We start from the raw sequence: 16,799 nt of genomic DNA, 5'->3' as shown, positions 1-16,799 counted from the left end.
ATTTTTTTCTTTTTTTGTGTGTGTGTGTGTCTTTTTAGGGCTGAACCTGTGGCATAGGGAGGTTCCTAGGCTACAGATTGAATCGGAACTGTAGCCACTGGTCTACAGCACAGCCCCAGCAACACCAGAACCAAGGCATGTCTGCAACCTACACCTCAACTCACGGCAGCACAGAATCCTTAACCCACTGAGCACTGAGAGAGGCCAGATATTGAACTGCATCCTCATGGATACATCAGATTCGTTTCCACTGAGCCGCAATGGGAACTCCCAGGTGGTTGATTTTTGATAAATCTTACTGGCAAAATCAAGACAAAGAATAAGTCCATTAGACAGGCCTAAATTATATCTGTCATATAATTGGTAATGATTTTTTGTAATGATTGTATTTTCACAGAATGTATATAGCCTTCTATATTTATAGTCTATTTTCCCTATATCTGTACACATATTGCAGGTGTGTCTTCTGCTTAACATCAGTCTTTTTACTCTTCATATTGCCCTCGGGTTCATTGCTCTGTGTTTACTCTGCCTCCATTTATTTCTGTTGTTACTTGGGAAATACAGTGATTGAACCTGAACTCTTTTCATGCTTCATTGTTTAGCTAAAATATAGAGGAAATTATGCTTTTCTTATGTTAACTTTTCCAGGCATAAAATTCTTACCTATGATGGAAATCAGTGATCAGCCCATCCCTAATTAATATTTTCCAGTGAATAGTCTATATATTCTTTGGGAAAAGTAGTGATTTCTACCCTTGTTGTCTTATTTATTTCCTTTGTCTCTGTAAAAAAATCTAGAGATTGAGTCATTAATGTAGTATAAATTTTAATTTATATTAAACAATGGCTTATGTATATATAATTCATATTTTCAATTCCACTACTCTATTTCCAAAAATTAATGGAGCCTCTTACTCCCTATCTTTATTCTTGATTAACTAAAAACCAGGAAAATGCAATAAACTTAGTGATTTTCCACTCAATTGTTTCAAAATTACCAATAAAATAATTTTTAAAAATTTAATAGTTCAGTATCAAACAATATGTTCACGAAATATGTTAATGAAGCTTGGAAGTACCCATATGTATAATTTACAAACTTGGCATATGTTATTTAGAACTATCTTGGATTCCCACACCAGGAATATGCATCAGGCCTTGTAAATGTACCAACATTAAGGAAAGCATGCCACATTCCACATATTTTTTAAATGATAAAAATCACCATTTGAAATCTTTTTACATTTAAGTTTACAGACTTAACTATGGAATACACATATTATGTAGAGTTTATATACCCTATATATAATGAATATATAGAGAGAGGGGAAGACAACAGAAGATAGTAATCAGTGCTTTTAATGAATAAGTTGAAACATCAGTTAACAATAAACTGAAAATACTTACATATTGTCCAAAGATGGATGAGTAGTGTGAAGTACTGAATGCAGACTAAATGCACTCAATTATCATAAATCATAAGACAAGCAGTAGCCTGATGCTTCATGGAGAAATAACTGTTTTTCCCTCTCTTCCCACAAAGCTCTATGTTCCTTCATAAAAACCTTCAAGTTTCGTCTCAAAACATCTTGTGGAACAGTTTCCTCATGCTTTTCTTCATCATTGTTCCAAATCTGAAATCCAAAAATATCCCACCTGCTGTCTTAAAACCAACTTTTCGTATGAAAGTTATAAAAGAAAAATAATCTAGACCTATTTTTTTTGCTGGGCTCTTCTGATATTTCACAGAGGTCCATTGCCATTTATATTCCTTATGAAAAAAGTTAACCTAGCACTTTCAATGTGTTTAGCTATAGACGTACTTTTTTTCTTCAGAAATAGTCTATGAGATAAATTCTTAAAGACCTTTGGGAAAATAGTAATAGGTCACTGATGAATCATGCGCAAGAGCAACTTTGGTGAGTATATTTTAATTGATATTATGGGACCTGTGTCCCAGGAGAAGACTGGGGAAATTATCCAGCAGTGTGATGCCCAGGTATTTGGGGTGGGGGGATGGTGGGAAGCTTAGCAAAAATAAACCAACGGTTTCTGATGATCACGTTCCTATGATAGATAAATAATTCTTAACACAGTGTGGTGTCTGTATAAAATCTGAAAGGCAAGCAGGCAGAAGACTTTAGTGAAGAAATACCTGGTTTCATTTTGTATAAAATAATTTTAAAATTATTAAAGTCTCTTAAGCTATATCATTTCAGCTAACATTTCCTTAGGAAGTATTTCTCCCTTCATCAGTTGAGCTAATTAACTAGTATACATCTAAAATTAGAAACAATGAAACTCTCATCTTTATGTGTCTATATTATTTCTAATGTGTTGGACTAAAACCAAAGATACATTTTAATGTCTGCTAAAGCTATAAGCAAATTAAGCACAGTTTATTCCATAGTGAATAAGTACAATGCTGAAATATATAACTTCTTTGAAATAATATCTTGTTGAACATATATAAGTTAAAACTAGGATATTTAAATAATTTTTAAAAAAATTTTTAAGGCCACACCCGCGGCTTATGGAGGTTCCCAGGCTAGGGGTGAAATCAGAACTACAGCTGCCAGCCTATACCACAGCCACAGCAATGCGGGATCTGAGCTGCATTGACCAGGCAAGGAACAAGTTCACAGGAAAAATGGTGTATGGAAAGTTACTTGAATTGGGAAGTAGACTGGAATTTGCACTGATTCACTTGAGTCAGTTGGGAGAATTCCCTTCCCCTTTCTGGGTTTACTTTCTTTAACTCAAAAGTGAGAAAGTTAGATTACATCAAGAGTGCAAATAAATCTCATCTCACAGCTCAACTCTTACAACACTGACTCTGTGTTGAGAAGAATTCTGGAGTCATAGCTTCATTCTTCAAGAAAGAATTTTCCAACCTATATTTAATTATTTGCCACAGTCATGGGAAAGGGATGTTCAGGGCAAGTCTCTTTTATTTGCTATTCCTGCAACACGGTATATGTATAATCCCCCCTGGATGGAAAATTCAGTTATTTTAAACACCTTAATAGTTTTTTTGATGCTAGAGACTAGAAAATGATTTTCAACCCCTCTCAAGAATATAAAATGATACCCGACACAAATCTTCTACAAAAATATGAGATTATAGGCTCTGTTCTTGGATATAAAAACTATATGTAAAGCACTGAGACTAGTCATTCAGTTTACTAGGGTTTTAAGTTCCTTCCACTGTGTTCCTGCATGTGAACTCTGCCACACTTTAATAAACTACAGTGTGTGTTGGAGTTCCTGTCATGGTTCAGCAGTAATGAACCTGACTGGAATCCATGAAGACATAGGTTCTATCCTTGGCCTCACTCAGTGGGTTAAGGATCTGGCATTGCTGTGAGCTGTGGTGTAGGTTGGAGAGGCAGATTGGATCTCATGTTGCTGTGGCTGTGGCATAGGCTGGCTGCTGCAGCTCCAATTCAACCCCTAGCCTTGGAACTTCCATATGCTGCAGGTGTGGCCCTAGAAAGAAAAAAAAATTTTTTTAAATTAAAAAATAAACTAGTGAGTGGAATCAAACACACAAATAAATGGTTTTTGCATCTAATATGATATTAATAAGTCCACAGCTCTTCAAAATTTGTATCGTTTTTTAGTAATTACTTCCATATTTTATGTATATATTCACATATATATTCATATTATCTGTTTATATATGAATATTTGGTAATTAATACTTTATCCTAAAGATTTCAAGAGTATTTTAAATATAATTTTACATAGTACTAAAATTACATTGGTGTCATATAATTATACAATTTTATGGTTTTGTCAACATTTGGAATGTTGTAATCTTACATTTTTGTTTGCTTCATATTATATTATATTTGAATTGCAGAAGATTTTTTAGTAATTAGCTTTGTATCAGTCTTATTGTTTTCTTATTTTTATTTTTATTTTTTTTGTTTTTTAGGGCTGCACCCATGGCATATGGAAGTTTCCAGGCTAGGGGTCAAATCAGAGCTGTAGGTACTGGCCTACAGCACAGCCACAGCAACCCAGGATCTGAGCCACATCTGTGACCTACACCACAACTCATGGCAACGCTGGATCCTTAACCCACTGAGCAAGGCCAGGGATTGAACCTGAGTCCTCATGGATGCAAGTTGGGTTCCTTACCGCTGAGCTACAGTGGGAACTCCTAATTACTATATTTTCATTCCCCCTAATTAAATAACATGATTGTTTGAAAACAGCAAAGGTGTGTGAATTGTCTTTGAATTTCCCTTCTTATTTGAGTACCCATGAAATTGGGTTCTCTTATCCCTATATGTGTGTTAAATAGGTGTGTAAACACTCTGCACTGATTTTCAGTAATTTCATGAACTGAGTTTTATGACTATCCACCTCGGTCTATTTAATGCTAAAACTTTCTGATAATGTGATATGTCAAAAAAAAGTCACCACATGTAGCGTAAAAGCAGTCATTCCTGATAGTAAGTCATTAATTGTTTTATTAATTTATAATTAGTAGTAATTTCTGTTTGTATCAGTCATTGGGAGAAATCACCCTCCCAAACTGCTGCAGTCTATCACAATTTAAGTTTACTGTCCAATAAAAAATGTGTAACCTGAGAAGATATAGATAAATATTTTTGATGAAGCAGAGCTGGAGGAAAATAACCTGGACAGGTTGAATAACCCATTATCACTGGGAGATAATTATTTATCAGCTATTTTTCTCTTGACAGATTCTGACTATCTGACTCAATAGAATAAGGAAATAAGAGGAGGGATGGGGCAGAGTCCTTTGGTAGACATAATCCTAAAGCATGGGTTTCTAAGCCTTGAATTTAGGTTTTATTTCATTCATTAGTGGGAGGTTGTTGTGAACTTCATTTTGCACCGTTTATTTTCATGTGGGGTTTGAACAGGCTATCTAGAACTTTCTGCTTGTCTTTTGAAATTTAAGACCAATGTTTACTTCAGTCACACTTCACATTTCCCTGTGTTTGACAAGTGTGAAATAGATGAATACAGGGACCTGGGGGAAATTATTGGAAAAAAAAGTTAATGAATACAGATAAATACTTTTGGAAATAGAAAAAGGGAATTAAGAAGGAGCTGTAAAATGCCTGTGAAATCGTTGACCACCCTATTTAATGTGACTTCTACCTTCCTTTCCTTAAAGTATTTCAGTTTTGTTCATAGCATTTTCACTTACTAAAATACTAGGTAATTTAATTTTCTGTGAGGTTGACACCTTAATATGTATTATCCCTCACTAGAAGTGAGCTAGCTCTACAATAGCAAGAACTTTTTTGATGCTTTATCCCCTTCTGTATACCTACCACCTAGAACAGTAATTGGTATTTATGTGTGGTTAACTTGTGATTTCAGCTATAGATTTCATAGTGATTAATGCTTGTTTGATAATGACATCTTTTGGGTGATGTCCTTAAGGGCCTGTCTTACCTGCTGGTTCCTTAAGGTATAAATAAAGGGATTCAGCGTGGGAGCAACGGAGGTATTAAGTACTGCCACCCCTTTGCTCAAAGCGACACCTTCTTTTGCAGATGTTTTTACATACATAAAAATGCAACTCCCATAAGAAATGGATACCACAATCATATGGGAGGAACAAGTAGAAAAGGCCTTTTTCCTTTGCTGGCCAGAGGGGATCTTGAGAATTGTTCTGAGGATGAGTGTGTAAGAGAGAATCACCAAGGGCAGAGTTACCATGAGTGTGAATACTGCTAAGAAAAATGCCATAAGCTCTAGAAACTTTGTGTCAGTGCAAGCAATCAGTAGCATAGGAGAAGAGTCACAAGTGAAATGGTCAATGATGTTGGAGTCACAGAAATCCAGCTGGAGGCCCATAATCACCGGGGGAAAGATAATGAGGAAACCAGCCAGCCAGGAGCTGATGACAAGCTGGTGGCAGACTTTGTTACTCATGATAGTTGTGTAGTGTAGAGGTTTGCAGATAGCCACATAGCGGTCATAGGACATCACGGCCAGAAGAAAAAACTCTGTGGAACCCAGAAGGATTAAAAAAAATACTTGCGTCATGCAAGCATTATAGGAAATGGTTGTGTCTCCCGTTGCAATGCTGATCAGAAACCTAGGAATACAGACCGTAGTGAATGAAATTTCTAAGAAAGAGAAATTCCTGAGGAAGAAATACATAGGAGTCTTCAAACAGACATTTGATAGCGTTAACATGATGATGGTCATGTTTCCACCTACACTTAATAAATAGGTGAACAGCATAAAGAAGAATATCACAGCTTGTAACTCGGGGTCATCCGTAAGTCCCAGAAGAATGAATTCTCTAATTGTCGTTTTATTTGGCATGACTGAACTCTGAATTCTGCAGATCTGTAGGTAAAAATAAGAGTGGATATCATCTCCTGATATGATTTTCTAATACATTTATAGCGCTCTTCTTCTGGACAAAGAACAGTAAGGCATGCATTAACAAGAAGAAAAAAATTGTTACCATCAGAATAGCAAACTCTTATTAGAATGTATTTAGTAGCGAAAAATTATGTTTTATTACTTTAAAAACTTGGAGTTTAATCCAAACTTGGATAATTTCCTGCTGTATATTTTTTATTAGTTATTTTACACATAGATGTGTGTTTTTTTACAGTCCTAAAAATGAGTAATGATGATAAAACTACTTAGCATACTTCATTGGAAGTAATTCACTGGGAAGATTAAACAAGATATTAAGTACATAGTATTTTTGAAAACATACTGTCTATAAAATTCTACAGGATAATTTTGCTTTTGGAAAACTTATATTTGAATTGGAAGGCAATCTTTTTATAAATAAGTTTTTGTCTAAGTAAAAAGTTAAACAGAAAATGTTGCATTTATTAATTGATTCATGGAAATCAGTTCCCTTTGCCTTTATGGAAAATTGATCCTACTCACTCCTCTTTGACTAAATGTGACACAAGCACAATGCTAGCCCTCATCAAGAAACAAAGCCACAGTGTAAAAGTTCCAATTGGACTCCTTATATATAGTCAATCATGTAAAGAATGAAAGAGATCATATTGTTTCCTCTATGATTAAATAATTTTTCCAGCAATTTATTGCATGACAACCTTCATCAAACTTGGCTTTCAAAAATAAATATTTGGTAACTTCATTGTTTCTCAAACTATAGTTTGTTTCTCAAACTATAGTTTGTTTCTCAAACTATAGTTTTTGAGGTTCTGATTGGGAAAGAAACTATATTGGAAGAAAAGTAATAACAGCAATAATAGCAATATATATAACAAACTATACAATATATATAACAAACTATACAGTTTTATTTTTATTTTTATCATTAATATTATAGCAAAGATCTCAAGAAGCTTGGACCCTCTGCCACAAAATGTTCTTGGTGGGTCCTATTAAGAGACTCACTTTGCAGCTGAGGAAATTGAGGTACAGAGGTGGTATGTAACCTGCCCAAGGGCACATGAGAAGTATATATAGGTGTTAGCATCCATGTCTGTCTGCCACTGCATTATTCCTAGTGCTTAACACTGATTCTGATTCATTTTTTGATGAATTGAATTCCAAATTAATAATTGAGTAATGTGTATGCAACCCTGATTAGAAGTGGCCTCAAAATCCAGAGACTTCATTAGCTGTATGGATTTAGCTCAGCATTTATGCATCAACTATTCAAACCAGTCAATCCTGACAGATCCAGATACTAGGAATAATGATTGTCCACAAAATGGGAACTTTTAGGTCATGGGAATTTTGGAATCCCAGTGAGGTAGATGCTCAATATCTTGAAAGATACTTATCTGTGTAGTTCAGCACGATGTGCCTGCTACCAGTACTAGAAAGAGTACTTTCTAGCAGATTGATGATAATTGAACTCTGAGGGTAGACTGATTTCATAACAGAATCAAGGTGTGGGTTGTTAGGACTATGTGAATGACAGAGACATGGGATAATGCATCCTGTGGCTGGTATGACTATACTTGGTCACATAAGATTAGAACTCGCTGAAAAAATTCTCTCTGAGTCCCTCTACAGGCAAGTGTGATATATGTATGTTCTCAGCTGTGACAAATTTAGGATGCTATAGGAAGAGAAAATAAGAATTGACATAATGTCCCCATGCTGCATTTCAAAGAGAGTAATTAGCATTATATGATTTCTAAAGATAATTAACATTGCAGATAAAGAAGAAACATATTTTCATGCTAGTCCTTGATGGAGCCAAATCATAGTTTAAGCTGAAATATTTTTCTGATTATCTATAGGAAGAGAAATGTAATGTTTAGATATAAATGCTTCCTTCATTTTTACACATTTTATAACCTAATTTACATTTGTGTACTCACTATTTCAAATTTAAAGATTTTTGTTCAGATATTCCTTGTCATAAACCATCCATTTCTCAGTCAAATAATCAGTCTGTAAGGAATCCAATGAACAAACTTCCAAAAATATTTTGTTTGGAAATTTAAATGTCATGTGTTTCACAACTTTTCTGAAACTGTTCAGTGGCACAGTTTTCCAAAAAGCTCTTCTCCAAAAGAAACAGAGTATGTGTGTGTGTGTGGGGGGGGGTATATATATATATATTTGAATATAAGGTCACAGAAAGAGTTTGTTTTTGAGGGAAACATAAAACAAACCTCTCTAGAGATGGAAAACTAGTGCATTTACAATGCAATTAATTTTAGCCACACTTTTTAATGAGGTACACTTGGGAATCATTATGTATTGGAAGGATATAGAGTTCTACCTACAATATTAGACTCTGCATGAAACAAAGAGAAAAGCTGATGAAAACATTATCTCTTCCTTGATTATTTTCAAATTATTTTCCTAATTAGTATTTTAAAAGAAGAGAGACTCTCATTGAATGTCTTGGAACTTTCAATCAGAAAACATGAATATGAGGTAGAAATTTAACTGGGAAATAGAAGAAATCCCAACCTAGGTGATTCTGTAGTACAAACAATGATGAGTGTTTTTTTAAGTATAGCCGAGGTTCTCTGTGGAAGGTTATGCATTGTTAGTTGAGAGATTGAAAATGTTATAGATACCTGCATTCTTGGATTTAGAGAGAATAGATAAAATGTGTGACCCAAGAGTGGGTATTTTACACTTGAATTTTAGTTAAATTAATCAGCTAATGAATTCCAGGATGTAATTAATGGTGTCATGGGGATGCCAGACCATGTGGTCAGTGCTCTACCAAGAAAATCAAAGCTAAAACAATAGCTGTTATTTTGCAGAATATGGACCATTTGTAGCACTGGAGGTAATGATTATGGTAAATACTGCTCTATTATCAGGCATTGGTATTTAAGATAAAACCTAATAGCATGAGGCTCTCTGGGGGAATTATATCATTCTTATACCAACCTCAGCCAGGAAATCTCTGACATTTGAACAGTGGATATACTCAGTGATATTTGACTGAATTTTCTTCTCTTTTTCCCTTCCTTCCTTCCCTCTCACTGTAAAGAAAGGGTATAGAACTAAACCTCTGGGAAAAAAATCCACCTGGAAAGAATATTTTGTCAATTATTTAGTGTCACTTTTTCATGAATGATTCATAAAAGAAAAAGAAGAAAACAGATGGAAAGCTCCTTGATTTTGTTCTTGACCACACTTTTTTGGCATAAGCAACAAAAGCAAAAATAAACAAGTGGGATTACATCAAAATAAAAAAGCTTCTGCACAGCAAAAGAATAAAAAAAATGAATAGCTAGCCTGAAAAATGGGGGAAAATATTTGCAAACCATGTATGTGACAAGGGGTCAATACCCAAAATATATGAATAACTCATACAACTCAGTAGCAAAACCCAAATAAATCCAAACCCAAATAGAAAGTAGGCAGAGGATCTGAACAGGTATTTTCCCAAAGAAGACATACAGATGGCCAACAGGTACATGAAAAAGTTCTCAGTATCCCTGATGATCAGGGAAATGCACATCAAAACCACAATGAGATGGCATCTCATCCTTGGTAAAATGGCTATTATCAACCCGACAAGTAGCAAGTATTGGAGAGGATGTAGAGAAAAGGGAATTCTTTTGCCCTGTTGGTGGGTGTATAAGTTGGTACAGCCACTAGGGAAAACTGTCTGGGGGTGGGTGGGGGTTTAAAAAACTGAAAATAGAATTACCATATAATGCAGAAATTCCATTTCTGGGTATTTACCTGAAGGAACTAAAAAGACTAACTTGACAAGTATCTGCACTTTCATGTTTGTTGCCACATTATTTACATTTAGCCAAGCATAGGAACAACCAAAGTGTCCCCTGTTGGATAAATGGAAAGGAATCCACAGACATGTCCTTTTTGAATAAGAGGGAGAAGGTGTAGCCACAGCACATGCAATTTTAGGAGTTTGTCTCTGCCTAGTTGAATGGTTTCTTACATTTAGGAAGATGGGGTTAAGCACCAGATTTTAAAAAGTCTTTATAAATTTAGATGTAAAAGATGTGTAAAAATAGTACAGATCTCCTTTACATATTTTGCTCAGCTTTCTATAAGGGCAGCATCTTATATAGTCATGAAACATTAGCAAAACTAAGAAACTAATTTTGTTACACTACTAATTGTTAAAGTACAGCTTTTATTCGGATTTCATCAATGTTTCTCTCAATGCCCTTTACCTGTTGAGGGTCAAGTCTGTAGTCCTTCATTGTTTTAGAGGTCAGGTTTCTAAGCTTTTCCTAATCTGTGAAAGGTCCTAAGTCTTTCCTCATTTTCCATGACCTTCATGTATTTTAAGAGTATTGGTCATGTACTTTGTAGAATACCTCCCAATTTTGTTTGTGTGATGTTTTCTAGGAATATATGAAGCTATAATTTTGTGTGTGTGTGTGAAGAATACTACAGAGAGAGTATGGCCTTTTCAGTGTGTTATATTAGAGAGACTATGATATCCATATGTCTTATCACTGATGCTAACTAACTCTGTTAAACTTGGTTAACGGATATCATCCAGATCTCTCCACTATAAAGATTTCCTTCTGAAATTAAGTATTTTTGAGGGAGATACTTTGATTTCTGTTGTTGTGGTTTTAAGTTGTAAAGAATAGCACAAGAGAATAGCAAAAGAATAGCATTCTTACCTTATGATTAAATCTCAGGCTTTTAGGGTGCCTGTGTTTCTGGGCCTTCGTAAGTGTTTCTGGTACAACTTTTTCCTTGGAATGTAGACCTTTGTCTGAAGAGTATTCTGGGATTATTTCAGAATGGTTCCCCTTTCTCGCCTGAATCAGGAGGTGATCTTTCTCGAATTTTCAGCTTGAGAACATGGTGGGATTAGAGGAGGCAAAACCTACAAAAAAGTGGGGACCCCCTTTTATGACAATCCTTAGATAATTTTCACTCTCATGATAATGAGCTCTTGTCTCCAGTAGTGTGTCTTAATTACTAATATAGTGTTCCTACCTACTCGTGATTCCAGTATCATGTGACGAGCAAGTAGTCTCAACTGTGACTCAGGATTCTCCTGTTGCTCCAGATTTTAGGGTGCAGTTTGCTCTGCAGCTTCACGTCTCTTTTGGATCCAGATGAAGTTATTAATACTGAGTTTTTTTCACCTTATAAAGCAGAGGTGAGAATTTCTATGCTCTTTACATGTTGGAGCTAAAACAGAAAGTCATAGGCTTTTCTATGTAGGTGTTCATGCTGTTGGCAAATAAATTCAGTTTTGCATCTTCCTTTCCAATATGAATGCTTTCATATTTTATTATTATTATTACTATTATTTACTTGGTTGTATAAATGAGGATCTACAGTACAATGTGAAGAGTGAACATCCAGTCTTATGTTTTCCTTAGTTTGAGATACTTCAGGTTTTCACAGTGAAGTAAAATGTTAGCTGTAGTTTCTTTTTCTTTTTTTAAATTATATTTTGTATGTCCTTGGTTATTTGCCATTAGATCTACTCGCTGAGAGGTTTGTTTTTTTTTTATCAGATGTTCAGTTTCCACAATGGATATGGGACTATTATATTTATTTTTTTCTTAATGAACTTTTATTATTTATGTCTTTCCAGGAATTTTACCATTTCACTTGTTTTTAAATTAACCAGCCTAAATTGTTCAAAATATCCACCTTCTGGAGTTCCCTTGTGATGTAGAGGATTAAAGAGTCAGCATTGTCGCTGCAGCAGATCAGATCACTACTGCGGTGTGGTTTGATCCTTGGCCCAGGAACTTCCACATGCTTTGGGCATGGCCAAAAGCAAAAATAAAAATTCAGTCTCCACATTTTTCACTCAATAATTTCCCTCTCAATGTGGCTAGAAATTTGCCAGTTTTAATGGCACTCTAAAAGAGCCAGATTCGTTTTCATTGTTATATTCTTACTTACTTTTCTGTTATCTTTTTCATTGATTTCCACATTGATCTTTATTATTTCCTTTTATTTGGCTGCTTTGAGTTTGATTTGCTCTCCTATTTTTCTAGTTTATAGAGATGGAAAGTCAGATCATTGATCTGAAAATTTCCTTTTTTTCTAATATAATTTGAGAATCTTAAGTTTCTTTTATTTATACAAAGGCCTTTGGAAGGCAATTTAAAGTAGACTTTATTTATTTATTTGGCCATGCCTGCAGGATGTGGAAGTTCCTGGGCCAGGGATCGCACCTGTGCCACAGCAGTGACCTGGGCTGTTGCAGTGGCAAGGCCAGGTCCTTAAACCACTGCACCACAAGGGAATTGTAAGTTTCTTTTAAAGTAATGCTTTTGCTGTACCCTACAAATTTTGATATGTTGTAATTTCATGTTATTTTATTTAAACTGCACTTTAATTTTTCTTTGATTTCCTTTCACCCATAGATTACATATTGATATATTAGTTTTCAAATATTAGTGGATTTTCCAGGTCTTTACATATTTATTTCTATGTTAATTACACAGTCTTCAGTAAACATACATTGTATGGCTTGAGTGTTGGGAATTTCTTGAGATTTTTTTGTCACCCAGATTATGGCCTATTATGATAATGTTTTGTGTGTTACTGGAAAGAATGAGTATTCTTTTGATATTGGGTGGAATATTCTAAAAGTGTCAATTAGATTGATATTTGTTCAAATCTCCTATATATTTACTAGTTTTTTAGACAGACATTTTTATACCAATTATTGAGTATATTGAAACTTCTGACTATAATTGTGCATTTGAGTGCCTTGTCAAATTCAAAGCCATTTGTCAAATTGTGGTGGATTGGCAGCCAAAGTTTGGAAATAGTCGTGAGTTTGGTGAAAGTCAGTGAAACCATTCTTTGAAAGTCAACTGAGCATATAGAACTTACAGTGATGTTTACTGTATGTTTTATTATTGTATATTATATTAGTAACATTTATAATATGTCTGTGTATATTTTTCTGAGAACTGGTGGTTAAACATTTACCAAAACACTATTTCTCTGCTAAATGCTTTCAAGGATCTGGACTTGACTGAGTACCATGTTACTTGAGTCATAGCTACATCAGCATATGCAAAGCAAATATTTATATTTTCATAGAATCTCCAAAACAAATACTGAAAAAATAAAAAGTCTTATCAAGCAAAGAGATAAACACAAAGGTAATTCTGGAAAAGCTGGAAAATTCACACCTATGATGCCTCAGAAAAGGCCATTATATTTCCCAATTCTGAATGAAGTTACTATCAAACTGAGCAAAACACTTTTTTTTTCTTTTCAGGGCCACACCCATGACATATGGAGGTTCCCAGGACAGGAGTCGAATTGTAGCTATAGATGCCAGCCTGTGGCACAGCCATAGCAACGTGGGATCCGAGCCATGTCTGCTACCTTCACCACAGGTCATGGCAACACCAGATCTTAACCCACTGAGCGAGGCCAGGGATGGAACCTGCATCCTCATGGATCCTAGTCGGGTTCATTAACTGCTGAGGCACAATGGGAACTCTGAGCAAAACACTTTTTACAAGGAGAGATAGAAAATGTTTTTTCTGAGACAAGAAAATGTAAATATCCTATGGATGTTTTAGGCATTCATATTCTCAGAATTCGTTAATGTTCACCTGTTTTTGATTATGTATAACTCTATTTCTGTCAACAGTGGAAAACGTTTTAGGGTAACGTCAGTGTATCAGAAATTTTTAGAACTATCTAGGAGATAAAAATATATGGTTTTAATTGTCAAAAACTTCAGAGAGGAAATTCTTAAGAGAAGCAAAAGCCTTCTTTCCCTAGGAGGTTCTTTGCATAGGAGCCTCAAATGAGCTCCATGCTCACTCTTAACAAATCGAAAGAAAATAATGGGCTGTGGATCAACCATCTGCATAGTTTCCTGAAGACGTTTCATTGTGCGGGTATTGGGGTGTTACAGAAATGTCAATACCATGCTTAGAGTAACTCTGAAATTTAGTACAAAAAATATTAAATATATTGTAGTATTAAAGCCTGGACTTCACAATGAAGATATAATACCTATGCCCCAAATAACAAAGGTCAACATTTATTATGTAAAAACTATAGGAGATACAAGGATAAATAAAACAGGCACACTGGATGTAGGAGACTTTATTACACAGACAGGTTTTTAAATTTTTTCCGTTTAGGGCCGCACCTGGGGCATATGGAAGTTCTGGGGCTAGCTAGAACTGGAGCTGCAGCTGCCAGCGTGTGCCACAGCCACAACAATGTTGGAACTGAGCCCTATCTGCGACCTACGCATCTGTAGCTTGCAGCAACACCAGATCTTTAACCCACTGAGTGAGGCCAGGGATGGAACATGCATTCTCATGGACACTATGTTGGGTTCTTTACCCACTGAGCCACAGTGGGAACTCTAAGATATATTTATTTTAATACCTCATGCTTATGTCCTGGGAGAAATCATCTTTTTAGAATTCCTTAATGATAACTTTTCTTTAACTCTTGATTAATGTCCAGAAAGAAAGTCCTTCAGTGATTATTAAAACTAAATTCTTGAATTTTTATTAAATTCCCATTCTCATTTATGTTATATCAAATCACTCAAGCTCAGAAAAATTTCGGGGCATGTACATATAAAAAGATAACTGATATAATGGCATTATCACTAGTTAAACTAGGAAACACTCTTGGTTCCTAGATCCCATTGCAAGGTGTGAGGTCTAATTATTACAGACAAATAAAAGTACTCATGTTGATCTTAAAAATTAAATAAAAATATAGATGAAATAAGTGAGGAATAAAAGAATAAAACCTGAAGGAAAAGGACATTGAAAATAATATCAGATGGAGAAATATAATATTAATAGTTGTGTTAGACATAGGTTCCACGTAAAGTTCAAGGCATGAATTTCTGTCTGATTAAAATTTATCTAAGAAGCACTTTTTGACCAGCTTCTTAAAGGACTCCTTTACCTGCTGGTTCCTTAGGGAGTAAATAAAAGGATTTAGCATTGGGGCAACAGAGGTATTAAGCACTGCTATCCCCTTGGTCAAAGCCACTCCTTCTTTGGCGGAAGTTTTAACATACATGAAAATGCAACTTCCATAAGAAATGGAGACAACAATTATGTGTGAGGAGCAAGTGGAAAAGGCCTTTTTCCTTTGCTCAGCAGAGGGGATCCTCAGAATTGTTTGAAGGATGAATGCATAAGAAAGAATCACCAGTGTTAAGGTTACCATGAGCGTGAATGTTGCCAAGAAAAATGCCATGAGCTCTAGGAATGCTGTGTCTGTGCAGGAGATTAGAAGCATGGGAGAAGAGTCACAGGTGAAGTGGTCAATGATGTTGGAGTCGCAGAAATCCAGCTGAAGTCCCATGATCACAGGTGGAAAGATAATGAGAAATCCAGCCAGCCAAGAACTAACAACAAGCTGGTTGCAGATTCTGCTGTTCATTATTGTCGTGTAATGCAGGGGCTTACAAATGGCCACGTACCGATCATAGGACATAGCAGTCAGAAGGAAAAATTCTGTTGAACCAAGGAGTATGAAGAAAAAGACCTGGGCCATGCAAGAATGATAGGAAATGGTCCTGTCTCCTGTTACAATGCTGACCAGAAATCGAGGAATACACACTGTGGTGAATGAGATTTCTAGGAAAGAGAAGTTCCTAAGGAAGAAATACATGGGAGTTTTGAGGTGTGAATCTGTCAGAGTGAGGGTGATAATTGTCAGGTTTCCAGTTATACTCAGTATATATGTGAAAAATAGAAATAGAAAAATCAAAACATTTAGCTCTGGATCATCTGTTAATCCCAGAAGTATGAACTCATTCACAGATGTGTGGTTTTTCATTTCTTAATTGTTTCTTCCAGGCTTATAAATGCAAACAAGAAACAAGACTTAGTGAATATAGGATTACTTTTTTAAAATCTCCTCTGCTGGTTTAAGAAATGTATAATATAATGGTCCGATAAATTGTTCACCAGATTTTACTGAATTCTGAAAATGTATCTAAGCCAGGACAGAAAAACATATCTTATAGATCATAGTCAAATTGATAGGACTAATAATCACATTTGTATAGAAATATCAAATGTGTTGTACTTTCTTTTAAAAATTTGATCATATGTGTAAAAAAATTAGGTAGACCTCTACAACATGTTTTAATGTTCAGTTACATGTTCTAATGATTTTTCTGAAAATGAAACATTTTGAAGTTTGTCCTTTTCGAGAGTTATTTTCCATGATTTTTTCAAGATCTATAATGTCATTCCTGCCTACATAGATAATTAGTAACTTACTGAAAGGGTCAGAGCCATCAAAATTAATATTTATATACTCCTAAACAAACAATATCAAGACAATTTTTTCTTTTGAGAATTACATAATAATCTTTCATTTTAGAAGAGATTCTTACAACC

General features: G+C 35.0%; 2 protein-coding genes across 2 annotated transcripts; both read right to left on the bottom strand.

Annotated features, from left to right (window-relative positions):
• Positions 1-5,356: 5,356 nt before the first annotated feature.
• Positions 5,357-6,418, bottom strand: LOC125131710 (olfactory receptor 6C65). The gene has a single exon (XM_047788477.1). The coding sequence runs from the start codon at positions 6,325-6,327 to the stop codon at positions 5,389-5,391; it is 939 nt and encodes a 312-aa protein (XP_047644433.1). The 5' UTR covers positions 6,328-6,418; the 3' UTR covers positions 5,357-5,388.
• Positions 6,419-15,294: 8,876 nt separating this feature from the next.
• LOC125131708 (olfactory receptor 6C76-like) lies at positions 15,295-16,230 on the bottom strand. The gene has a single exon (XM_047788476.1). The coding sequence runs from the start codon at positions 16,228-16,230 to the stop codon at positions 15,295-15,297; it is 936 nt and encodes a 311-aa protein (XP_047644432.1).
• Positions 16,231-16,799: the final 569 nt, after the last annotated feature.

The sequence above is a fragment of the Phacochoerus africanus genome, chromosome 7 (assembly GCF_016906955.1).
Source record: "Phacochoerus africanus isolate WHEZ1 chromosome 7, ROS_Pafr_v1, whole genome shotgun sequence".
Taxonomy (NCBI): domain Eukaryota; kingdom Metazoa; phylum Chordata; class Mammalia; order Artiodactyla; family Suidae; genus Phacochoerus; species Phacochoerus africanus.
Note: the sequence above shows the minus strand (reverse complement) of the source record. Positions and strands in the feature narration are given on the sequence as shown.

Excerpts from the sequence above, each read along its gene's own strand:
- LOC125131710 (XM_047788477.1), bottom strand. The coding sequence starts at position 6,327 with ATGCCAAATAAAACGACAATTAGAGAATTCATTCTTCTGGGACTTACG.
- LOC125131708 (XM_047788476.1), bottom strand. The coding sequence starts at position 16,230 with ATGAAAAACCACACATCTGTGAATGAGTTCATACTTCTGGGATTAACA.